Source organism: Felis catus, chromosome F2 (assembly GCF_018350175.1).
Source record: "Felis catus isolate Fca126 chromosome F2, F.catus_Fca126_mat1.0, whole genome shotgun sequence".
Classification (NCBI taxonomy): domain Eukaryota; kingdom Metazoa; phylum Chordata; class Mammalia; order Carnivora; family Felidae; genus Felis; species Felis catus.
The window spans coordinates 23,858,742-23,884,375 of record NC_058385.1 but is presented as its reverse complement, the minus strand read 5'-3'; the positions used below and the strand labels follow the sequence as shown (position 1 = coordinate 23,884,375).

The window sequence follows — 25,634 nt, the reverse complement described above, 5'->3', positions numbered from 1 at the left end:
GGTAGGGGTATTGCCTCTGGTTTCCTTTTTTTTTTTTTTCCTCCTTAAAGGTCTATGCCTCGTGAATACCAGCAGTACTACAAAACAAGTAGGTACAAAAAGTCCTAAGTTGGGAGGACTTAGGAAGTCTGAGTGTTAGTGCTAGAGATTTGGCTTATTGCCCAGTGTCTCTCCCTTCCTGCCTCCCGACTCCTAGGCCACAAACTTGGAGCTGACAGCAGTAAATGAAATGGGAATCTAAAAGAAGCATCTGATTCTAAGAAACGGTGTTAGTGTGTTAGTGACCACTGCAGATGTTGTAACAAATACTCCAAAATCAGAGGCACATATAACAATACCATTAGCAGTAGTAAAGAAATGAGCTAGTAACTACTGTGACTAATTTTTTTAATATACTTGAACTAAAGTTCAAAGGACTGTGGTTAGGTAAGGAAGTAAATCACTTAAAAACAGATTAATTTGCACAGATTAAGAGGAAATTCCAGGTCATAGTAGAAGAAATTAAAATAACCTCAAAAAAAAAATCAATCCAGATCATCTCTCTCTCAAATGTCTTAAAATAGCAATATACAAATATTTGCAGTAGGTTTAAATATTTAAGTTCCTTTTAGTGGTCTCCTAGTAGATTGTTTCTGTCCCTTTCTATAATGCTCGCCTCTTTTTTATATATGTTTCTTCATTGTTTTAGAACCCACAGCTCCCTAGTGATTGAGGGGCAACAGATTTCTAGATGAAGGGATCAAAATCAATGCTTTAAATTTCTTAGTATCACAATTTATAGTTTCTTGGGAAAGAATCTTTCCACACTGGTTTCTGTTAAGCTGGAAAACAAGCACCCTGCACAACACAGGTGTTCAATCCATGTTTGCTTCCAATAAACGTCCTAGAATCCTGGAGCCCACAGGGCACCATAACTAAATGAACAAGGCAGGTCCAAGTGCACAGAATAACAAGATCCATACCAAAGCTACAAACTTGGCTGTAATAAAGGATGGAGGAAAGAGAATGAGGAACATGGTGATTTTTTTTTCCTACGAAGAATGAGGACCGAGTAAAAGGCTGGGTTGAGAAGACCCCGTTCTTCTAGGAGAATGGAGAGGGGCCCAGTCTAGCCGCTGAGCGCTAGGGCTGTCAGAGTACCTTCTGTAGTAGTTCACCTCCAGGGAGACAACCACAGTCGTGGGGGTTTTCTTTCATGTGCCTCCTTTTTAAACCTCTGGGTGAGATTTCAGCCATTTAATACATGCATATATTTCTTTTTTTTTTTTATTTTTTTTAACCTTTATTTATTTTTGAGACAGAGAGAGACAGAACATGAATGGGGGAGGGGCAGAGAGAGAGGGAGACACAGAATCGGAAGCAGGCTCCAGGCTCCGAGCCATCAGCCCAGAGCCCGACGCGGGGCTCGAACCCACGGACCGCGAGATTGTGACCTGAGCTGAAGTCGGACGCTTAACCGACTGAGCCACCCAGGCGCCCCTACATGCATATATTTCTAAGAAAGGGAAACCCTGCTCATTGCAGTGACCACTGCTAGGAATAAACTATGTTCTGGTGTGAAATGAACTCACACTTCTCTGGTGCCTAAGTACGTCAGTCACTACCTGTTGGTGTGAGAGCTGCGGACAGAGTTCAGCCACCCAGGAGGGACCGTCCTTTGCCCTCCCCAGTGACACTGCCATTGGGAAGCAGCTCAGCAGTCAGGAGCTAGTACCGCTTCATGGAGGAGCCCTGGGCTGGAGCTACTTGGAAAGCAGACAAACTTAGTATTGTTGTCTGTTGTTAATTCTCCTGGGGAATACCGTCCCAATAGATTTCTGTTAGGTGTTACCAAGAGGTAAATGATACTGAAGGTCATCTCAGTTGCCCAGACTAAATGGTTTTAAAAGCCTTTTATGGCATAAAAGCATTGGAGGGAAAAAAAATATTGTGGGAAAATGTAATTCCAGCCTCGGAGCTAACATGCCAGCTTCATACACGCAAGTTGTCCATCAGTAATGAATACATCACAGTAGCACGAGATGACAACGGGTCTATTGGAGACAAGAGCTAAGGGGAAGGCTGCAATCCCCTTTGACCCATAGCCAACTCTTCCTTCAGCAGCTGGATAGAAAGCCTTTTCTGTACTAAGTATTATTGATCTTCTCAAGGGAGCATAACTCAAGCTTTCCACTCTGCATTTATAGGGTGATCAAATCAGATAGACATTTCTAAAAGGGCTTTCAAGTCCTTTTTCTAAGTCAGGCTGCTCATTTAATTCACATATCTTAGATATAAATATTTCCGTTGTTTGAAATGCATTTGTCGTACATAGAAGCTGTTGGCCCTGGAATAAAGGAGGTCTGTTGTAGCTTACACTTTGAACACTTTCTCAGGAGCAGGCAGTATTTTCAGATATTTACCATCTTAGTTAAGCCGAATGCTTTTAGTTCAAAACCACATTATTCTACAGTTCAGTTAAAAACTAAGGGGAAAATAGGAGCATGTGGGATGGCTTTGTCACTCAAAGGGTTAAGTTCTAATGAGTAACAGAAAGCATACCTGTGGAGGTATGTGAATGTACGTGTAGATAATTGCACGTGTACACACACAGAAACCTACACTGTCATGTGTGAGCGGCACAGCAAGGCATCCCCCAGGAACTCAGAAATGAGAGTTCCCCCTGAGAGTGAAATTTTAAAATGAGCCTGTGATGCTGCACAAAGATATACAAAGTGAGCATAAGTAATAGCACAGCTGTATTACAGCAAGATTTCTTTGTAACCTAAGTGTATTAAAACATCTAAACAATTGGCCACCCAAAGTAGTATAGAAAAAAAAAGAAAAAGCCACAGAGGCAAAAATTGGCAAAGCCCACTCAAACACTGTCCAGAGGACAGAGAAGCTGTGGCCAGAACCTTGGAGTATTGCAGTGGAACTGGCAGGGACGTTTGTGTTATGGGGCAGGATGCAGGGAACTGTGGCCAACCGTGTATGGCCTTATTGGCAACATCATCCGACTGGGGAAATGGATGCATCAGCCCTGCTCACCTTCTGATTTCGGGTGAGCTTGTCATGGAGGTCTACCATCAGGAACAGCATGCACTGGCATTCCCAGTGTAAGCCCCTTGGCCTGTGTCATGTTTACATTGCCCATTGTGAACTAATGACTTGACCTTCTGGTGTTATACATCAGGATTGTGAGCTCTGGTGATGTGATTCTGCCCCAGGGGATGGCTTTACTTCAAAGTGCTGATGAAATTGGGTTTCTAAGCCAGGAAAGCTGAGATGAGATTTTGCATGACCGCTAGGGAAGTGGAGGGGAGGATGACTGGGAAACTATGTGATAGTTCTTTGTCCCACTGTTTCCATTTCCTTTCCATCAAGATGCTTACTTTGTTTTTAATTCCAAGTGATATTAAGTAAGGTGTAAAACTTATATTTTTATCAATTGTGGGAGTGACTGGGCTAAAAAAAGACTGAAAAACACTGCCCCAGAATGTGGTAAACATATTTGCTTTGAGCCCTCTTAAGAGATTGCCAGCTTATTCCCTAGGCACCATCCTCAGCAAGTTTTGCCTTCCTGTGTTTAAGCATGTGTGTTAGTCAGCCCGGCTGCTGTAACAAAGTAAAATACCACAGACTGGGTGGCTTAAGCAACAGACATTTATTTCTCACAGTTCTGGAAGCTGGAAGTCCAAGATCACAGTGCCAGTATGGTTGGGTTCTGGTAGAGAGCCATCGACCTGGCTTACAGATGGCCTTCTTCTCCCTCTCTTCACATGGCCTTTCCTGGGTACATGTGTATGCAGAGAGAGAGAACTGTGGTTTCTCTTCCTCTTTAATAAGGGCACTGGGGTGTCTGGGTGGCTCCGTCAGTTGAGTGTCTGACTCTTGATTTCATCTCAGGTCATGATCTTGTGGTTCATGGGGTTGAGCCCCACGTGGAGCTTCAATGCTGACTGTGTGGAGCCTGCTTGGAATGCTCTCTCCCTCTCTTTCTGTCCCTTCCCTGCCCATGCTCTCCTGTCCCTTTCTCCAAATAAATAAACCAAAAATAATAATAATGATAATAATAATAAGGGCACTAATACTATCATGAAGGTCTCACCTTCATAACCTAATGTAAACCTACTTACCTCCCAAAAGCCACACCTCCAAATACGAACACATTGGGGGTTGGAGCTTCAGCATATGAATTGCGGGAGACACATACATTCAGTCCATAATAGCATGTATGTGCACACACATACACTCTGTACATTATTTAAAGTAAAAGTGAAGTCTTTAGGTTATTATGAGCCAGGGTTAACTAAGGTCACGTTTGTGGTATGAATGATAAATCTTTAGAAATCAAAGCATATTTTCATTATTTAATGGTCTATGCTTATCATTAATATGTAGTATTTTTGGTTAAGAAAAAGGAAGTATCCTGAAACAGATGACTTCTAAACTCACTTTCCAAAACCCAGAATTCAGAGTAACTGTTTTCATAGCAAAAGGGAAATACAGGATGCCTGGATGGCTCAGGCAGTTAAGCATCTGACTCTTGATTTTGGTTTGGTTCATGATCTCATCGTTCATGAGTTCGAGCCCCATGTTGGGCTCTGTGCTGACAGCACAGCACCTGCTTGGTACTCTCTCTCCTGTCTCTCCCCCTCCCCCTGCTTGTGTGTTCTTTCTCTCTCTCTCTCAAATATTTTAAAAAATATTTTAAAATATTTAAAAATGATCTATTAGTTGACATGAAATTAATAATTCATGAGTTTGGTTATTCTTACCGCTTACTCATTTCAGTATGTTCGGTTCCACAAGCGTGTGCTAAGAGCCAGCCCTGCGCAAGGCAGCGGAATGGACGTACCACAGCCTGCAGACAAGAGCGCCATGGCTACATTCAAAGAAGTAGCGGTGTTCTTAAGGATGGGACTCTGAAGTCCTGTAGGAAACGGTTGTTCTTTCCACATAGAATATAAAAGTAATCCTGCTACCACTTATGTAATCTGTTTAGAATCTTCCAATCTTTACTGATTGGCAGTCTCCATAGAAAATATCTGATTTCTATTTAATGACTTCTGACGTTGCCATAAAGCATTTGCTGTCTGCCCGGTCCTTGCAGACATTTGTTTGGGGGAATCTTCATGGCACTGCTTCTGCCCATACCCAGCCCTCCACGGCTCACCTGTGAGGAACTAGGTGCATACCCTGCTGTTACCATCTGCCGTATCTGTTCAGGGCCTCCGTGCCAACTATAGCAAGTAACCTCTCAGTGTTGGTGGATGACACGTGCTGAATGTTGTTTGATGTCGTGTGGCCTGTATCTGACTTCTTCCTCATATGAATCCCTGGGGTGGGGGAAGAGTCCCTCAGGATTCATAGATACGGTCTGTAAAAATAGATGAAAATGCTTACTGCAACAACTATCAACATGTATCCTAATTTTGCTTCCTGGAAATATTCTGACAAGTCTTTTTTTAATTTTTTTTAATGTTTATTTATTTTAGAGAAACAAAGCATGAGCAGGGGAGGGGCAGAGAGAGACGGAGACACAGAATTCAAAGCAGGCTCCAGGCTCTGAGCTGTGTCAGCACAGAGCCCAATGTAGGGCTCGAACTCACGAACCATGAGATCGTGACCTGAGCCGAAGTTGGACACTTAACCGACTGAGCCACTCAGGTGCCCCCTGACCAGTCTTTTTAATGAACTACTGTAGCTCCTCAATCCTGTGTCCCTGGTGTGTGTGGCCCTGCCTGACACACATTACTCCACAGAATAAGTAGCAAGCACAACACATGCCTTCTAAGAAGATAGTCCAGGAAAAACTTCTGTCCTCTGCATTATATGTCTTGTTTAAAAAAGCATTTAATCTCACTCTAGAAAATCTAACTGTATATCCTCCTTCCTGGCCAGTGTCCACATGACTACACCATGTTGGAACCATTGCCAGCTGGATGTAATCATGTAAGGCTGGAGTTAGGTCCATCTCTAGTCAATGTTTTTTTTGTTTGTTTTGGGGGTTTTTTTGGCATGCTGTTAAATGGCTGTATCTGGGTATATTAGAATCACCTGGAGCATTTGTGAAACATCAAGATTTCAAGGCCGCACTTCATAGTTATTCAAAGTCTCTGGGAATCATATCCCAGGTGCCTCTGATAGGCAGCAAATAGGGAGCCACTGCTTTACAGTACATTTATTTTCTTACCTAGCCATTTATGAATGCATAGTAAAGTTGAGAATTTTTTTAAGATGTAAAGTAGGCCCTAGAATGTACGTCCACCACTCTAGTAATCTTTTTTTGTCATAAACTTGACATACAGTGTTCGTGTCAGGTGTACAACACTGTGATTGATATGACCATCCTATGCATTCTGCAAGCCTCACCTTAAGTGTAGTTACCATCAAAGTTATTACAGTGTCACTGCAATATTGACTATATTCCCTGTGCCGTCATTTCCATCCCCTTGATTTATTTAGTTTTTACCTCTTAATCCCCTTCACCTATCTCACCAATGCCCTCTCAACCACCAGTTCTCTTCATAGATTTATGAATCTATTTGTTCTTTTTTGTGTGTTGTTTTTTAGATTCCACATATAAGTCAAATCATATGGTATTTGTCTTTCTCTGACTTACCTCACTTAGCAAAATACTCACTAGGTCTGTCCATTGTTGTCACAGACGGCAAGATCTTATTCTTTTTTATGGCTGAGTAATATTCCTCTATGTGTGTGTTTGTACCACGTATTACTGATTCATATATAAATGGACACTTGGGTTACTTCCACATCTTGGCTATTGTAAATGCTGCAGTAAACATAGGGGTGCATATATCTTTTTGAATTAGTGTTTCTCTTTTCTTGTGGCAAACACCCAGTAGTGGGATTACTACTGTAGTGTATGGTATTTCTACTTTTAATTTTTTGACAAATGTCTGTACTGTTTTCCACAGTGTTTGCACCAATTTACATTTCCACCAACAGTGCACAAGAGTTCCATTTATTTATTTATTTATTTATTTATTTATTTATTTATTGAGAGAGAGAGAGAGAGAGAGAGAGAGAGAGAGAGAGAACGAACGAACTAGAGAGCAAGTGGGATAAGGGCAGAGAGAGAGGGAGAGAGAATCCCAAGCAGACTCTGTACCGTCAGCACAGAGCCCGGTGTGGGGCTCAAATTCACGAATCAGGAAATGACCTGAGCCAAAGTCAACAGTCAGATGCTTATTAACCAACTAAGCCACCCAAGTACCCCAAGGGTTCCTTTTTCTCCATACCTTCAACATTTATTATTTCTTGTCTTTTTGATACTAGCTAGCTATTCCTACTGGTGTGAGGTGACATCTCATTGTGGTTTTGATTTGCATTTCCTTGATGATTAGTGATATTGAGCATCTTTTCATGTGTCTGTTGGCCATTTATATATCTCTTTGGAAAAATGTTTGTTCAGGTCCTCTGCCCATTTTTTAATCAGATTATTTTGGGGTTTCGGTGTTGAGTTGTAGGAGTTCTTTATATATTTTGGAAATTAACTCCTTAATCAGATATATCATATGGAAATATCTTCTCCCATTCAGTAGGTTGCCTTTTCATTTTGTTGATGGTTTCTTTCTCTATGAAAAAGATTTTTATTTTGGTGAAGTCCCAATATTTTATTTTTGCTTTTGTTTTCCTTGCCTCAGGAGACAGATCGAGAAAACCTTTGCTAAGGCCAATGCCCAAGAGCTTACTGCCTGTTTTATTAGTTTTATAGTTTCAGATCTGATGTTTGGGTCTTTAAACCATTTTGAGTTTATTTTTGTGTCTTGTATAAGACAGTCATCCAGTTTCATTCTTTTGCATGTAGATGGCCAGTTTCCCCAACACCATTTATTGAACAGACTGTCTTTTCCTTATTGTATATTCTTGCTGCCTTTATCCTACACTGACCATATAAGCATAGGTACAATTCTGGGCTCTCTATTCAGTTCCCTTGATCTATGTGTTTCTTGTTGTGCCTATACCATACTGTTTTGCTTACTATATAGCTTTGCAGTATAGCTTGAAATCTGGGATTGTGATGCCTCTGGTGTTTGTTTGTTTTTTCAAGATTGCTTTAGCTATTTGAAGTCTTTTGTGGTTCCATACAGATTTAAGGACTATTCCAGTTCTATGAAAAATACTATTGGTATTTTGATAGGGATCTGTAGATTGCTTTGGGTAGTATGGACATTTTAATCATACTAATTCTTCCAGTCCATGAGCATGGGATATCTTTTCATTTGTATCACCTTCAGTGTCTTTCCTCAGTGTCTTATAATCTTCAGAGTACAGGTCTTTCACTTCCTTGCTTAAATTTATCCCTAGGTATTTTATTCTTTTTGATGCAGTTGTAAATGTGATTCTTGTCATAATTTCTCTTTCTGCTACTTCATTATTAGTATATAGAAACACAACATATTTCTGTATATTGTGTAACCTGCAACTTAACTGAATTCATTTACTAGTTCTGATAGTTTTTTGGTGGAGCCCTTAGGATTTTCTACATACAGTATCATGTTATCTGCAAATAGTGACAGTTTATGTCTTCCTTAAGGTCTTCCTTGTCTTAGGTCCTTCCTGTCTTCCTTGGATAAATCCTTAATTTGTAAGCTGCACTGTTACGGTCTCATATTTTCCAAATGAAGTACAGGGGCTTTGTGACAGCTTTATTTCTCATGGTTCAGTGACTCTGTATCTTTTCCTCACAACTTTAAGAATGTATAAGCAATCGTGTTTGCCAGAGTCTGTTTTTTCTCCACTCTGTTCTGTATGGCTATTTAAGTTAAATATTAACTTTAGATTTGATCTTTAGATTTGCAAAAATAACTTTTGCTTGTACCCCTTAGATTGAAGGCATTAAAAGAACTCTGTGGGACACCTGGGTGTTGAGTACCCAGTCAACTCAGTTAGTTGAGCATCTGACTTCAGTTCAGGTCATGATCTCATTATTCATGAGTTCGAGCCCCACATGAGGCTCACTGTTATCAGCACAGAGCCTGCTTCAGATCCTCTGTTCCCCCTCTGTCTCTGCCCCTCCCCCACTCATGCTCTGCCTCTCTCTGTCTCTCAAAAATAAATAAAATGTTAAAAAAAAATAAAAGTACTTTATAATTTCTGTATTTCCGTAATGCTGTAAAATTGAATAACACTGAAGTACATATAAAACCAACTAACTCTGATGAAATTTTGAGTAGAAGGAGTCAGAGAAAAAGTATGTAAGGAACACACTGCCTCAAACTCTATCAGATAATATCCCTTATCACAGGAGGGTAGGAGGGGTTTTATAAAAAAATAAATCTGCCATAGAATAATGAGGTTCTTTCTCCATGAAACACCAGCGTAAATGATCCTAATGGGTTTTTTGAAATAGGGGCAAATCTGTTGATGAAAGGTCACTTTCTGGTGCCGCTGCCACTTCTTTCTCTTGGTGGAGGTATGTGCTGGTCACAGCACCAAGAAAGAATTCAGAAACAGGAAGATCTCACCTTTTGAGGGATTTGCAGATCCCCCTTTCTCTTTGCTCCACTGAGATACCTTTTCTGGGCCAGGAATTCATACTTTCAAAGAAAATTGCCAAATTTATTATTATTTTTTTTATTTTATTTTGAGAGAGAGAAGGGGCAGAGAGTTAGGAGAGAGAATCCCAAGCACACTAAGCACAGTTCCCCATGTGGGGCTTGATCTCACGAACTATGAGATCATGACCTGAGCTGAAATCAAGAGCCAGACACTTCACTGACTGAGCTACCCAGGCACCCTGAAAATTGCCAAGTTTAAAAGGGGTGGTAGCCTTTCAGGGAGCTTATCAGGTTTAGAGAAGAGAGCACAATTGGTGACATAGGATTTTATCCTATTTGGGAAGTTTGCATCCTTCAGACTTTTGGAGGATGGAAAGTGGGATAATGCTGTTTGCTATGTTTTCACCCCTGAATATAACCTGTAATTGTGGATCCTTGGGAATTGTCATTTCTTGGCTTAAGATACTACATTATATGTTGAATTACATTTTGTCTTAAGGAAACACAGGAGCTATGTGATTTTAGGTTTTCAGCTACTATAGCTATTTTCACATCAGCAGATTGGGATAATAATGCCTGCTTCCTAAGATTTTGGTGAGGCTTTAAACTTTGGGAAATACCTTGTATAAATAGTACATAGTCTCATAACAATAAGTTACTACTCAGCACAGGAAGAGCAATTAAAAGTCTAAGTGGACAGTATGTATTTTAAGTATTAAGGATAATTGTTCTTAAGCTCCTCTGTAAATCCTTTAAGTTTGGTGTGAGGGATGGAAGTGGAGGACAGGAAGGAAAGTGAACAGATGCCAATTTCTGTAAACAAATTGGTGGGGTGGTTTCTCCCTATTTACTCGAGATGCTGTTGTCAGCTCTTGCCTGTTTGCAGAGAAAAGGGCCACCTGCACTCTGTGACCTTGACTTCACCTCAGGAGATGAGAGTGGCTGATTATCCACAACAAGAACCTGTATCTCCCACTCCCCTTCACCCATTTTGCCCCTCCCACACCCTCCTCCCCTCTGGCAACCATTAGTTTGTTCTCCATATTTATGAAGCTATTTCTGCTTTTTGTTTGTTTTGCTTTTTAGATTCCTCATGAAAGTGAAATCATGTGGTATTTCATGTGGACTTATTTCACTTAGCATAATATCCTATGGGTCCATCCATATTATCACAAATGTCAAAAATCTTATTTTTCATTGCTGAGTAATACTTCAGTATTTATATATATGACGTTTTTATCCATTCATCTATCAAGGGACACTTGGGTTGCTTCCATATCTTGGTTATTGTAAGTAATGCTGCAGTGAACATAGAGGTGCATATATCTTTTCAAATTAGTATTTTCATTTTCTATGGGTAAATACCCAGTAGTGGAATTACTGAATCATATGGTATTTCTGTTGTTAATTTTTTGAGGAACCTCCATAGTGTTTTCCACAGTGGTTACACCAATTTATGTTTCCACCAACAGTGCGGAACGGTTCCTTTTTCTCCACATTCTCACCAATGCTTACTTCTTGTCTTTCTGATACCACCCATTCTGAAAGATGTAAAGTGACTGTGGATTTGATTTGCATTTCCCTAATGATTAGTGTTGCTGAGCATTTTTTCAAGTGTCTGTTAGCCATCTGTATGTCTTCTTTGGGAAAACGTCTGTTCAGGCCCTCTACCCATTTTTCAATCAGATTGTGGTGTTTGGGGAGTTGAGTTGCATAAGTTCTTTCTATGTTTTGGACATTAACCCCTCATTAGATATATCATTTGGAAGTATCCTCTTCCAGTTTTAGTAGGTTGCCTTTTTGATTTGTTCGTTTCTTCTTTGCAAAAGCTTTTTATTTTGGTGTAGTCCCAATAGTTTATTGTTGCTTTTGTTTCTCTTGCCTAGAAAAGTGTTGGCTAAGGCTGATGCCAAACAGATTATTGCCTATGTTTTCTTCTAGGAGCTTTATGGTCTCAAGTCTCACATTTAGGTCTTTAATCTGTTTTTATTTTTGTGTATGGTGTAAGAAAATGGTCTAGTTTCATTCTTTTGCTTGTAGTCATCCAGTTTTTCCAACAGCCATTTATTGAAGGAACTGTCTTTTCCTTACTCTATATTCTTGCCTCCTTTGTCATGGATTAGTTGACCATATAAGCATGGATGTCTGGGCTCTCTATTCTGTTCCAGTAATATATTTTTGTGCCAGTACAATACTGTTTGATTACTATAGCTTTGGTAGTGTATCTCAAAATCTGGAATTGTGATACCTCCAGCTTTATTCTTTTTCAGGATTGTTTTTGGCTGAATATTCAAGGTCTTCTGTGGTTCTGAACAAATTTTAAGATTATTCTTGTTCTGTGAAAAATGCTATTGTTATTTTGATAGGGATTGCATCGATTGTATAGATTGCTTTGTATAGTAGGATTATTTTAACAATATTAATTCTTCCCACCCATGAGCATGGAATATCTTTCCCTTGTGTTATCAGTTTCTTTAATCAATGTTTTTGGTGCACTTGTAAATGCAATTGTTTTCTTAATTTCTTTCTGCCACTTTGTTAGAAATTGTTAATAGGGGCGCCTGGGTGGCCCAGTCGGTTAAACGTCTGACTTCAGTTCAGGTCACAATCTCGCAGTTTGTGAGTTTGAGCCCCACTTTGGGCTCTGTGCTGACAGCTTAAAGCTGGAAGCTGCTTCAAATTCTCTCTCTCTCTCTCTCTCTCTCTCTCTCAAAAACTGAATAAACATTACAAAAAAATTTTCTTTAAATGTTTCTATACAAATTATTAGTATATAAAAATACAACAGATTTCTGTATATTAATTTTGTATCCTGCAACTTCTGAATTCATTTGTTAGTTCTAATAGTTTTTTGGTGGAGTGTTTATGGTTTTCTATATATAGTATCTTGTCTTTTGCAAATAGTAAGTTTATATCTTCGTTACCAATTTGTATGCCTTTAATTCTTTTTCTTAATCTGATTGATATAACTAGAACTTCCAGAACTAGGTTCAATAGAAGGGGCAAGATGGACATTCTTATTTCTGATCTTAGAGAATAGCTCTTAGTTTTTCACCACTGAATATGATGTTAGCTATGGGCTTGTCATATATGGCCTTTATTATGTTGAGGTATGATCCCTTTAAACTCATTTGTTGGCAGTTCTTATGAGTAAATGATGAATTTTGTTAAATGTTTTTTCTTCATCTATTGAGATGATCATACAATTTTTATCCTTCATTTTGTTAATGCGGTATATAACATGGATTGATCTGCAAATATTGAATCATCCTTGCATCCCCCAGAATAAATCCCAGTTGCTCATGGTGAATGATTCATTTAATGTATTGTTAAATGAAGTTTGCTGATGTCTTGTTGGGTATTTGCATCTGTATGCATCATATCTATTCGCCTGTATTTTTTTTTGTAATGTCTGTCTGGTTTTGATATGAGAGTAATGCTGGCCATGTAGAATAAATTTGGAAGCTTTACTTCCCCTTCTATTTTTTGGAAAAATTTGAGGAGACTGTGTATTAACTCTTCTTTAAGTATTTGGTAGAATTCACCTTTTGAATGCATCTAGTCCTGGACTTTATTTTTGGGGAGTTTTTTGACTACCATTTCAATTTCATTACTAATAATTGGTATGTTCAGACTTTCTATTTCTTCTTGGGGCACCTGGGTGGCTTAGTCAGTTAAGTGTCCAACTCTTGATTTCAGCTCAGGTCATGATCTCACAGTTGGTGGGATGAAGCACTGCATAGAACTCTGCGCTAAGCCTGCTTGGGATTCTCTTTCTCCCTCTCTCTCTACCCCTCCCCTGCTTGTGCACAAGCTCTCTCTAAATAAACAAACATTGAAAAAAGATTTTCTGTTTATTCCTGATTCAGTTTTGGAAGATTATATGTTTTTAGGAATTTATCCATTTCTTCTAGATTATCCAATTTGTTGGCATATAATTTTTTGTACTAGTCTCTTTTAATCTTTCATATTTGTGTGGTGCTGGTTGTTCCCCCATATTTCTATTTTTTCCTTTCATTTTTCTTAGGAGTCTGGCTAAATGTTTATCAGTTTTGTTTGATTTTTTTTCTCTTGTACATTTACTCGCTATTTCCTTTATTTCTGCTCTGATCCTTATTATTTCCTTCCTTCTACCAACTTTGGACTTTATTCCATTTTTCTAGTTCCTTTAAGTATAAGGTTAGATTGAGATCTTTCTTGAGGTATTGTAACCTGTATTGAGATCTTTCTTGAGGTAACCTGTATTGCTATAAATTTACCTCTTAGAAGTGCTTCTGCTGTATCCCAAAGATTTAGATCACTGTGTTTTTGTTTTCATTTGTCTCCGTGTATTTTTTTATTTCCTCTTTATTTGTTGACCCATTGGTTGTTTAGTAGCATGTTGTTTAGTCTCCACATGTTTGTGGGTTTTTCCTTTTTTTTTTTTCTTATAATTTCTGGTTTCACACTGTTATGGTCAGTTAGGATTTTAATCTTCTTAAATTAATTGAGATTTGTTTTGCAGCCTAACATGTGATCTGGCCTAGAGAATGTTCCATGTGCACTTGAAAAGAATGTATGTTCTGTATATAATCTGTTAAGTCCATCTGGTCTAATGTATCATTCAAAGACACTGTTCCCTTATAAAAGGACAAAATGACAGTAACGTAATAACAGTAGGAGACTCTAACACCCACTTGGGTAGATCATCCAGGCAGAAAATAAATATCTGTTAATATTTGCTTTATGTATTCACGTGTTCCAGTGATGGGTGCATAGATGTTTACAATTGTTATATCCTCTTGTTGGATTGATCCCTTTATCATTATGTCATGCCCTTCTTTGTGTCTTGTTACAGTCTTTGTTTTGTCTGATGTAAGTATTGCTATCCCAGCTTTTTATAAGTACATATCTATCAATAATTACCTTAAATAATCTAAATGCTCCAAAAGACAGAGTAAAGGGATGGATGGAAAACAAGACCCATTTATATCTATATGCCTACAAGAGACTCACTGTAGACTGAAAATGAAGGAAAGAGTAGGAAGATACTCCATGCAAATGAAAGCAAAAAACAAAAATAATAAGTCCAAGTAGCAACACTTTCTTGAAAGGCAGATTTTTCCATATGTAAAAATAACATGATTATTGTAAACAATCCTAAAGTATTTAGAAAAAGAAAAAAAAATCCTGGGACTACAGAGTCAAAGACAACTGCATTGTCATGACTTTAATGCTTACAGAAAATGCTCACAGCTCCTGTGAAGAGACTCCAGGAAGTTTGAATGACCCATTGAGGAAGTTGCGTTAAAAATGTCATCTGCAGGTTCTATTCTTACTTACGCAGTAGACGCTTTATTAAATGTCAGTTTATTAAATAATTTAAATATTTTAATATACTAAACGGACTCTTGTCTGTTTAGTAGAGTATATACTCTGTGTTCTAATTATGCCACATAATTTGAATATGCAGATTAATTCTGGTGTTATCACCAGTGCTGCATCAACCTGAATTTCACCTCGGTGTTCTGCAAGCAGGCAGGAATGATGCAATTATTAGACAAGTCAGAACTGTTTAACTTTTATAGCTATCACAATAGTATAAATAATGGTAAATGTTAACGTTTTCAGCAACAAATAATCTTTTCCCCTGGGAAATGAAGTGTGCTCATGCTTAATCCAAGCCTTGTCAATATTTTTAAAGGAAAAGAAACAAGAGGAATGGCTAATCTGACTAGCAAAAAATGCATATAGATAGCCCTAAGGAACAAGCCTTTACGCCTTGCTTTTATTTTATTACCTTCCCTTCTGTTGTCAATTTTTCCCCAGGCCCAGATTATATCAAACAGAGATTTCAGGAAGGTGTAGATGCTAAAGAAAATCCAGAAGAAAAAGTACCAGAAAAGCCACCTACACCAAAGGAATCTCCTCATTTTTATCGCAAAGGCACGACACCCCCCAGGTCTCCTGAAGCAAGTCCCAAACAAAGCCACTCTCCCCAGCCCTCCTCCCCGAAACCCACGAAGAAGCAGAACCCTAGCTCAGGGGCAAGACTCAACCAAGACAAACGGAGTGTGGCTGATGAGCAGGTGACAGCCATCGTCAACAAGCCTTTGATGTCAAAGCCTCCCACGAAGGAGGTGGGAGCCATGGTGCCCCTTTCCAAGTACTCTGGCCGCCACCACATCCCTAACCCCAGTAACGGGGAGCTGCATTCTCAGTACCACGGCTACTATGTGAAACTGAACGCCCCCCAGCACCCCCCGGAAGACATGGAGGAAGATGAAGGATCGAGCCAGTCTTCCTCAGCGCTGGTGCACAAGCCATCACCCAACAAGTGGAGTCCCCCCAAATCTGTGACAAAACCAGTTGCCAAAGAAAGCAAAGCTGAGCCAAAAGCTAAGAAGTCTGAACTTGCTATACCAAAGAATCCAGCAAGCAACGATTCATGCCCTTCTTTGGAAAAAGAAGCCAATTCGGTAAGTTGTGCAAGATGTGTTTTTTCTTTCTTTTGGTTCTTTTCAGGTAGCGGCGTAGGATAACTTGCATCTCGATGACAGCTCGGCTAGCGAAAGTTCTGATGAATGAACATAGGACTGTATAGGGTAGAGCTTAGCATCTTTGTAGCCTAAGACAGCAAAGAACTGTCAGAGCAGAAATTCCTCCCTGCTGGCTCAGCCACCCACCTTAGACATCATTCAGATAGCCGAGCTATTGGTGTGTCACATGTTAGCAAGCCTTTACCCACATTTCTTGGTAAGTTTTGTGGTCACTTAGTTTGAACTGCTGTAACAAAAATGCCATAAACTAGGTGGCTTAAACAATATTTCTTTCAATTCTGGAGGCTGGGGAGTCCCAAGATCAAGGTGCCATAGACTTGATGTCTGGCAAGAACCCAATTCCTGGTTTGTAGACTGTCTTGCTGTACGTACCCTCACATGGCTGAGAGAGAAATAGCATACTCTGTGGTGTCTCTTCTCGTGAGGGCCCCACCCTCATGACCCAGGGCCCATCTCCCAAAGGGCTCCCCTCCAAATACCGTCACATTGGGAAGTAGGGTTTCAACATACAAATTTTGGAGAAACACAAACATGTAGTCCTTAACTGTAGCTAAGAAAGGAGTCATGGGACCCTGACCAGGGCCAGCACCTCTCGGAGCCCTAGCTGGGAAGAGGCTTTTCCACTACCATTCACTAGGTTCTTAGCCCTGCTTTTGACCCTCACGAAACACATAAAGGAATGGATGGAAAACAAGACATATCTGTATGTATGTGCGTACAAGAGACTCACTTCAGACCTAAAGAGACAGACTAAAAGTGAAGGAGTAGGAAAAGCTACTCCAGTCAGCATCTTTAGAAAAAAGAACATCTTTGGGGCGCCTAGGTGGCCCAATTGGTTGAGTGTCCGACCTCAGCTCGGGTCATGATCTCGCAGTTTGTGGGTTCGAGCCCTGCGTCAGGCTCTGTGCTGACAGCTCGGAGCCTGAAGCCTGCTTTAGATTCTGTGTCTCCCTCTGTCTCTCTCTGCCCCTCCCCTGCTCATGCTCTGTCTCTCAAAAATGAATAAACATTAAAAAAAAAGAAAAAAGAAAAAGAAAAAAAAACATCTTTTCTAGCTATTGCGAATTATTCCCCTAAATACTTAGTTTGGATTTTACTCAATTAGCCAGGCTTGGCTTTGCAACTAGAACATTTTCTTTTCAACTACTTGAGAAAATTGCTTTGGTCTTCTAACTTGTCAGAGATTTCAGTTTCCTGGTAAATGCTAGTTTTATTGTCAGTCTGGAGCACTTAAGGTTTTTAATTCTTCAACCATATTATTGTTAATGTCATTTGATAAGCATGTAGAGATTTATTTGTTCAATGATATAAGGAATTCATACTTTATCAAATTCTATAGAGTTTATAAAATCTGGAAGCTGACCAGCTGATCTTTTGACCTAGTCACATGTTTTTTGGAACAAAGGTGTTGCTTGTTAAATGTAGCTTAGGGAAGAAGCCACAGCTGAGCCAATACTTAGTAATTTCTGAGACTTTTCCGTAAATGTGCAGATTAATAAATTGGGCAACAAGAATATAATACCACTGTAAGTTTTTTTTTTCTTTTGTCGGTTAAGTTTAACAGGGTTAAACTGTTTACAATTAAACAGTAACAATGTTAAAAAATTGAAATTCATCTTTTTTATTAACTTACCTTTGATGTTTCTTAGGTTTCTTTTGCTAATATTTACAAACACCAGTTCTCATCTTTTTAATTAACTTACCTTTGATGTTTCTTAGGTTTATTTTGCTAATATTTACAACACTAGTTCTCATCTTTTTAATCATCTAAATATAAATTAGATTAACTGTGTTAACTTCCTGAGAGTCATCCTCCATGGGGATAAATGGTTTTCAAAACAGACTAACTCTATTAGTGCTGGTTTGCCGGACTTACAAGGGTGAAATTCAAACAATGCAGGGCCATATACAGTGTCTTGTAAACTTTCTTTAAAATGTTACTAGTGTGTGATAAATTCACCACCTCCTTGTTTAGAAAAAGTTATCTTTTTTACTTCTGTGCAGAACCATCTGATTCTTGGAGGTAGCTGGGCACCCTCCAGCTGGGTAGGTCGGTCTCTAGGGTCCCTTCCACGCCTTAAGGTACATGAGGCCTAGCACTCCACAGCCTCTGTGCGTGACAGGAACCAGAAGTCAAGAGTGCCTTGGCACCTCCTTGTGAAGATTTTAACAATTAACCTTCTTTTCCTGATAATAACAGAAAGCTGCCTTTCACACTCCTGGTGACTGTTTTCCTGACAGTTAAGAAGTGATAAAACCGTCATAAAGGTAGTTAATGAACCACCTTTAGAACAAAGGAATAGTGCATACAATTTTGACATAGACACTGTATAAGCTAGAGGTTTACAAATAACTTGAAAGCTCATAGGAGTATTCACAATAAAGGACACACTGGACAGAAAATCAGACTGAATCGGTGTTCCTGGTGGGCAGCTGAGAGATCTGGTTTGAGTCAGAATCGCCATTTTTAGGCTGGTTGGATACACTGGAATCTGGACTTTCAGTCACCAGCCTATTGACTGAGACAGTATAGGCTGGTGGCTAAGGGTGTGGACTCTGATGCCAGATTTTCTCTAAGTTCAAATCCCAGTTGTGTTGCTTCTCAGCCATGGGCCCTGGGGCAGGTTTCCTACCTGTTCTGTGAGTTGCTCCTCTCCACTGGTATCATAGTGTTGCTGAGGAGATTAACTGAGTTAGTGCTTCCTTCCACAGTTCTTAGCACAGCGCCTAGCACCTGGATAGGTGCTCAAAAAACAATGGTTATTACGGTTTCAACACTGTAGTTGCTAAAGCATAAAATAGTTCACAAATATTCCAATAGATTTGGACCCATTCTCAGGATCACCCTGGATATTGATCATCTAGAAATAGAGAAAATCTTCTGGGACACAGGCTGACACTAAGCAAATAAGAGAAGGGAGGTGATGCCAAGGGATTACTCTAGCATCCCTTCTCAGGAAACATGTGACTCCTATGGGCCATGGTTGCACATGGACTAATGTCCCAGGGAAACCGTTCTGTGTGGTACCAACGTTTTTGTAGGATTTTGCAACATTGACCACTTGTAGGAGCTACGAGAGACATCTTCACAGCCTTATCAAACAGACCAGCAAGGGCTCTCCTAAGCAGGAATCTTGACTCCTTCTGAGAACTGCCTGCACTTTTTCTTACCCTTTACTCTCTTCCAAGTCTATTTTGAAATTTACCTAATCCTGCTTTTCAATTGTTATAAAACTTTAAGGCATCCCTTGAAGTTACACACACGCTGAAACCCTAAAAACAGTAAATACGTAAAAACTTGGCTATTAATACTAAATTGTGTGCTTTCCATGTTTTTAGAGAAGTTTTAGATTTAACATAAACTGTAGTAGCTCACCAGACTATTCCTCACAGTTTTAAAACAGGAATAGTCTTTTGAAGGAAAAACGGTAAATTTCTTGAGCTGGAACTTCTTTCCACATTTTGCCATCCTACACTTTCTTTTCTAACTGCCTGAAAGTTCTTCCAATCAAGACTTGCACTTTGCCGGCTACAGCTTCTTTTATTCCACCTGTTTCAGTCAGTCTTGAAAAGCAAGACTGATTTTTTTTTTCATTTTGCTATTTTAAGCTACAACTGGCTACCACAGTCATGTTTATGAGACTTCACCTTAAAGCTTTCCACCCCGTGCCCAGCCTAGGTATCTGAAGAACACAGAGGTCACGTCTCAATATCTACCTATTAAACGTAGCATCCCAGAATTTATTTTCCACCTGGTTGCTGTTTGAACTTTTTATGCCTGGCTCACCCTCATCTTTACCGGGTCATCTTTAAAAATGGCTTCATAAATGGAGTTGTCCTAGTTGGATAAATAAATATATGTTAGGTGTTCAACATATACATACGTATCCATCCAAAAATGCTAACCAATTCAAAAAGATAAATTCAGGGAACTTGTACGGATTTATGAAATGGGAAGTAAAAAGTCCAGACTCACCTTAAACTTTTGAAGTTAGATTCACCAAAGGCACTTTCTCTGTTAGTCTGCTTGTCCTCGGTCCACTATAAAACACTGAACTCGACATTATGTTGTTCTGACCCCATATACTTTTCCTTGCCTTTCATATCATGGTCTTTGGGAATTATAAATTAAATCCCCTGACTCAGAAGAGTTAAGTGAATCCAAACTCCTTAACATACTCCTGAGCAAAATCTAATCAAAGTTTGTGATAGTAATAGCATTTCCTTAATTTCCATGCTGAGTTACAATGTTAAAAGATTATTTCAATTATTTTCTGAGGTATAAATGTTTCTTACATTATACATTTTAGGTTAATCATTATTGATGAGTTACATAGATTAGGACCCTTCTAGTAACTTAGGACCCACTGTTCTTCTAGAATAGTTGTATTCTATCAAGATTTGATGTTTTTTTTCTGCTACCATGAAATCATAGGGTATAGATGAAAATGCCATTTTTAAGAACTTGATTAGAAATTAATTATTTTTAAACTAAGTCCTGTGGATGTGGGGAAAAAAGGGGGGCTCTGAAGTAGACAAAGTTTAATTTTAGTTCTGTAATGTGTTTAAACTGGATGAGTAACCTCGGGCAAGAAACTTACCCTCTCAGAACTCTGTGAAATGGAACTCCTAATCACCTGTGAAGAAGAAATAACCTACCCAGAAATGCTTAGTCCACTGCCTGGTATATAAAGACGTGCAGTAAATGTTGCTTTTTCCTCCCGTTTACTTGGGGTTTAGGAACTAGGGTTTTTCTTCTTCCTAATACTCCCTATCTCAACCCGTGTTTACTTCCTTTTCTCAACCATCCTGACTTCACTAATCACCCTGTTCATCATTTAAGATGATGAATTCATAAGGTCAACTACCACACCCACAGTACCTGGAAAAGTACCAGATGATAGTAGGTGTCCATAATGGAAACCTGAATGAATTGGACAATCCGTATGCGTGGGCACATGGTGGTGATCAATGCAGGGCCACTGTGGAACTCAGTCTAGGACAGAGACAGAATTTAACAAGTGACAAAGTATGAAGTGTCAGGATAGACAACGACCAGGACACTCTGACCTCTGCCTCTGAGGTTGTGGGCCCATCTGGGGAGGAAACCTCCTAGAAGGGTATATGACCCAAGCTCTAGACCTTGTGACATGAGCAGTGGACCAATGACAGTTCCAGTCTTCCTTACTTAACACCCCCCACCAAAAGTCACACAACTGTTTCCTCATCTGTGAAATAAGAATTAAAATACCGACGCCACCCACCTAAAGCCAGTTTAGAACACATTTAATACTACTTAAGAATTAGACTCTATTTTAATAGTAAATACCAAGATCATGTCTCTGTAATAAAAATGGCCAAGCATGAGCAGCTCTGAAAAGATGGGTCATAAGGTTGCCTTTTGTTTAAACAAGTAAACAAAGTTTGGGTACCTTGGCTAGCTGGTATTTGTTGTAGCCTTATTTATCAAAATAGGAGTCTGCAGTTCATCAAATAGAACTTGATTTCTGAAATGTTGTGGCTGTGAGAAAAGACGTAAAGAATTGGACCTGTAAAATAATTTCTGCAAGTGTTCAAATTCCCGCTCGCAATTTTTACTTCCAGGATGTGGTGGTGTCGAAAAATATGACCAGGAAAAAAAGAGACCCTCATTTTGAGTTTTCCTAAATTTTTCCCGAGAGGCCTCAGTATCCTAAAGATCTTATTCTTACTTTCCAACTGCCTTCATGAAGAAACAATTCTTCCTCATCTAAATTATGCCTTAACAAAAAGTCATGCCCACTTTCCATTAGTTCCTGACCCCAGTGTGGCAAACTCTCTCTCACCCAGACTGTTGTCGAATGTTTTGAGGTGAATGTTGAGATTATTTGTAAGTCATTTTCTTAGATTAAATCAAGACTGGAGTCATTTCATAGTGAAAGTGCAGAGACGGCTCCATCTAAATACGGCTTTGCTATTTTTAGTTTATACTTTTTGGAGCTGTTGTCATTTGTTCATGCCATATTTACTGCAACAGGGTTGAGTTTTTTTGTATTTTTGGTAATCGATTTTATGAGCTAGTTTACATATTGATGTTAACATGGAAACGTTATGCCTTGTTTTGTTCTGTTCATTTCCAGGGCCCTAATTCAGTCATGATTGTCCTTGTCATGCTGTTGAATATCGGGTTGGCCATTCTTTTTGTTCACTTTCTAACTTGATTGGAATTAGGAAAGGTAAGAATAGCCTTAATTTCTACATAAAAATCACAGTTTCTAACGTTCTTTTCCCATATTCAAATTTTCTTTTTTTAACTGCATATTGTCCTTCACTTTCATTTTGGCTGTGCCTGAATGTGATTCAACATAGTTACTTAATGATATAACTGTTTTGACCCCTCAGTGAAGTCATGACAACTAGCGGTGTTAGCCCACACTTCCCTGCCGTGGCGTCATCAGCCCTTTAAATGGCACACCCCAGTCAGACTCAGACTCAGGGAAGGAGGCTTGGAATTAGGATGGGATCGCGAAAGAGATGACACTTGGAAAATTCAGCCAGAGGACCTGTTCATGTTCCCCTGGGAATGCTTTGTGGCTTTGGGGTCCTCTGGGAGCTGAAGCAAGCAGCCGTGTTGGAGAGCAAAACTTAATAATCATTCTTTTTTAAAATCTGCTGAAGCAGCCCCATCCGGCGAAGTTCTTGGCATTGGCTACTCCATCTGTCCTAGCAGAGTGTGACTAAACTGGAAATGTATGGAGCTGCATTTTTTTTTTTTTTCTTGATGGAAGTCAACAGCTGCCTTACTATTTTGCCATCGGACGTTTTTAGTAGGGAGCTGGGGAAACGAGCGACTGCCGGAGGAATGCGGTCGGAGGATTGTGTTGCTGTGGCCACAGTTCCAACGCTCACTCCTGTCTCATTGGAAGAAATAGGTAGCAGCATCACTCACCAGTCTTATGCCGTGACCTGCTGCTTTAACATCTCCTGGAATGTTCTGGGAGAGAACGTTTCGTTGGCTTGTGCACGACTATGTTCATTTTTGCCGTTTATTGAAGTAGGATGTATAGTCCTCTACAACGTGTGGTCCCGGCTGGATGAAACACACTTGTTGCATCTCAAGGAAAAGAAACGACACAATTCTAGAGAAGATGTGTTCATTTCGATAGCAATACATCATTGTTTTCATGTCATGCAGTCTTCCAAAACCTGTAACAGGCTGTTTAAAATTTAGCGATGTGAAGGCATTATACCTTCCTAAGAAAAAAATTGAAATATTTTTAACATTACCGAGATGAATTATTTATGCACTTAGGAGGTGCTAAATTTTAAAAGCTGAAAGACAACAGAATTCTAAGAAGTATAGTCAAAGTGTTGCATGGATTGCAGTAATCGGTGTTTAAAGGATTCAGTTTCATTGCTGACGTACTTTACAACCAAATAAAATCTTGTCAGTGACTATGTTAATTCCCATGAAAGTTAAGCAAGATGCTATTAATAACTGCTCTAATCTTTTTTTTTTTCCTCCAACTTAAATTTTTGTTGAATACATTCAGGTAGAGCATAAAGCTTTGTTAAACCTCTGCTTCTCGATTTTATGCCTTTCGTGTCCTTCAAAGTCCTTTCGTAATTTTATTTCACATTTTAAAGGTTTAGACGTTTTTATTTAAATATTTGTCTTTTGCAGTCCTTTGTTATTCTGACATAATCTGATTTTTTTTTTGCTGTTTTATAATTTATCCTTTATTACTCAAACGCATGCTTACTTAGAGACACTACGTGGTCTTTATAAAAATAATTATTTAAAAAGAAATCAGGGGAGGAAAGGTATCTTAAATCTCTGTAAGACATTACATCGTGGAGAAGGAGCTAGCTATTCCTAAATATTTTTCACAGTCTGCATGGTTTAATCAGATTCTTGTTACCTTGTTTGCTACCTTTTCAATGCAGAAGAGACAATTCACAGGTTAGCACAGTTGTGGACTGAATGCTTTGTCCCCTGCAGGGCAGTAACCCAGTGGTGTTTCTTGCAGAAGTGCAATATATTGAGAATCCTGGGTGTGACCGATATGGAATAAAGAAGAAAGCAGAAAGAGAGCAAATGAAAATTACAACTTGTATATTTATTTATTTTTTACATTTTGCTTTGACTTTTAAATTTAGGAAGTACGTTTTTTTAGCCAAGAAACGTTTCAGCTCCTGTGTCAGTCTCCGTACACTCACTGCGCCTTCCTAACCCCATAGCTCTTGATGCTGGGAAAGCGGATTTTTTTTAAAAAATAAAACAAAATATTTAATCTTATTAAGTGTTTATTTAAAACGTGTAATGCTTTGGAAATAATGGGTAACAGATAACTAAAGGATATGTTTATAAAGTCAGCATGTTCCATTTATAAATATGTGTATGATTTATAAGCTTTTTTAAAAACAAAGCTCAAATTGTTGGTATTTTTCTAAAATGTGCACAGCTGTATTTTACATGAAAGGCTCTTTCTAATGGGTTGTTATACTGTACTCTACATTTTGGACAGCACATGAAGTCTGCCAATGTACTTAATAAAAATGACCTTGTTTATTTAAAGTTTCTTGCTGTGAAAAAGAACTCCCTACCTGTGAGTTCCTTTATTTATAATCCTTGAAACCAAAATGTATAATGTACAGTTTTCACAACTGTATCTGCTCTAATAAAAAAAAAGTTGGTTATTAATAAAGTTGCAGGTGTGTTTCCTTTGTGAGTAAATTATGTGGAATTTTTTGATGGTGGTTGTATTAAAAGAAAGATCTGCTGAAAAATTAACAATAGAAATGGGGTGTAAAATGCTCAGAGAAGCCACATCGTTAGGAGGTACTCATACCGTGATGTTATTTCTTTCTGCATTTCTTTCTTCCCGGGCGTTTCAGATAATTTTGTAAAATAAGATTCGTTTTTCTGCTGAGTGCCTTCATTACTTGTATTAGGGTCTTATCTGGGGTTTTATGTCTGCTCCTGTTTTTAAGGAAAACCCAGAGTTGGAGTAAATCCCCCTCCTGCTTGGGTACTTTTCAATTAATTAAAGTTTTTGGATCATTGTGCCCCAGATAAATTAATATTTCGCTGTGGCCCCTGTTTAGACACATTTCTGGAAGCTTAAGCACACTGTGCAGTTGAATAAGCTTACTGCCACTAGAATTTCCAGCCCCCGGGCTCCCTTTGAGGCCGTCCGACGCTGGCCTAGGCAGCCTTGACGCACCGCGAGGTGCCAATGAGGTATATAATAAAAGGACCACCTCCAAAACAGCTTCCCAGGGAGCTGCTGTGGTGCTCTTAAATTCCCAAATTAGTCAGTCCTGTTGAAGGCTAAGGTATTGGAGACCCCAACATAAATAATGCATAAAGTTATCGCCTCTTAAGTTGTAACAGATTTATCAACTTAAATGATTAATCTCCTAGTAAATCCTAAAAGAATGGAACACAGAACACTGTTTTGGAGCAGGCGGCAAAGGTACAGGGTGCAAGAAAGATTATTGATTCCAGTTTCATGTCCAAACCACAAGTTTTGATGGCCGAAGCCAAAGCTGGGGTGAAGTCTTTGTGGTTGGGAAATCTGGAAAATATTCTACATGCCCTTTT

General features: G+C 39.1%; 1 protein-coding gene and 1 long non-coding RNA gene across 7 annotated transcripts in view; one reads left to right on the top strand and one right to left on the bottom strand.

Annotated features, from left to right (window-relative positions):
• The window catches only part of JPH1 (junctophilin 1), an 83,528-nt gene extending 58,797 nt beyond the window's left edge, over positions 1-24,731 (top strand). The window contains exons 4-6 of one of the 4 annotated variants that reach the window (XM_023248222.2): positions 15,318-15,967; positions 22,168-22,263; positions 24,058-24,731. In XM_023248222.2, coding sequence (XP_023103990.2) covers positions 15,318-15,967; positions 22,168-22,248 — 731 coding nt within the window. In that variant the 3' untranslated portion in view covers positions 22,249-22,263; positions 24,058-24,731. Of the gene's footprint in view, positions 1-15,317; positions 15,968-22,167; positions 22,264-22,429 lie in introns of all 4 variants that reach the window. The other 3 variants (XM_023248223.2, XM_023248224.2, XM_023248225.2) reach the window with 3 other exon arrangements.
• On the bottom strand, positions 42-22,430 carry LOC111558507. Of its 3 annotated transcripts, XR_002739421.2 has the most exons (3): positions 21,481-22,430; positions 18,682-21,044; positions 4,339-5,362 (listed from the first exon to the last, which is right to left on the bottom strand). It is a non-coding gene; the product is annotated as an uncharacterized LOC111558507 (long non-coding RNA). The 3 variants fall into 3 exon arrangements; XR_006592198.1 differs by lacking the exon at positions 4,339-5,362 and adding an exon at positions 42-77 and having other exon boundaries at positions 18,682-22,430; XR_006592197.1 differs by having other exon boundaries at positions 18,682-22,430.
• Positions 24,732-25,634: the final 903 nt, after the last annotated feature.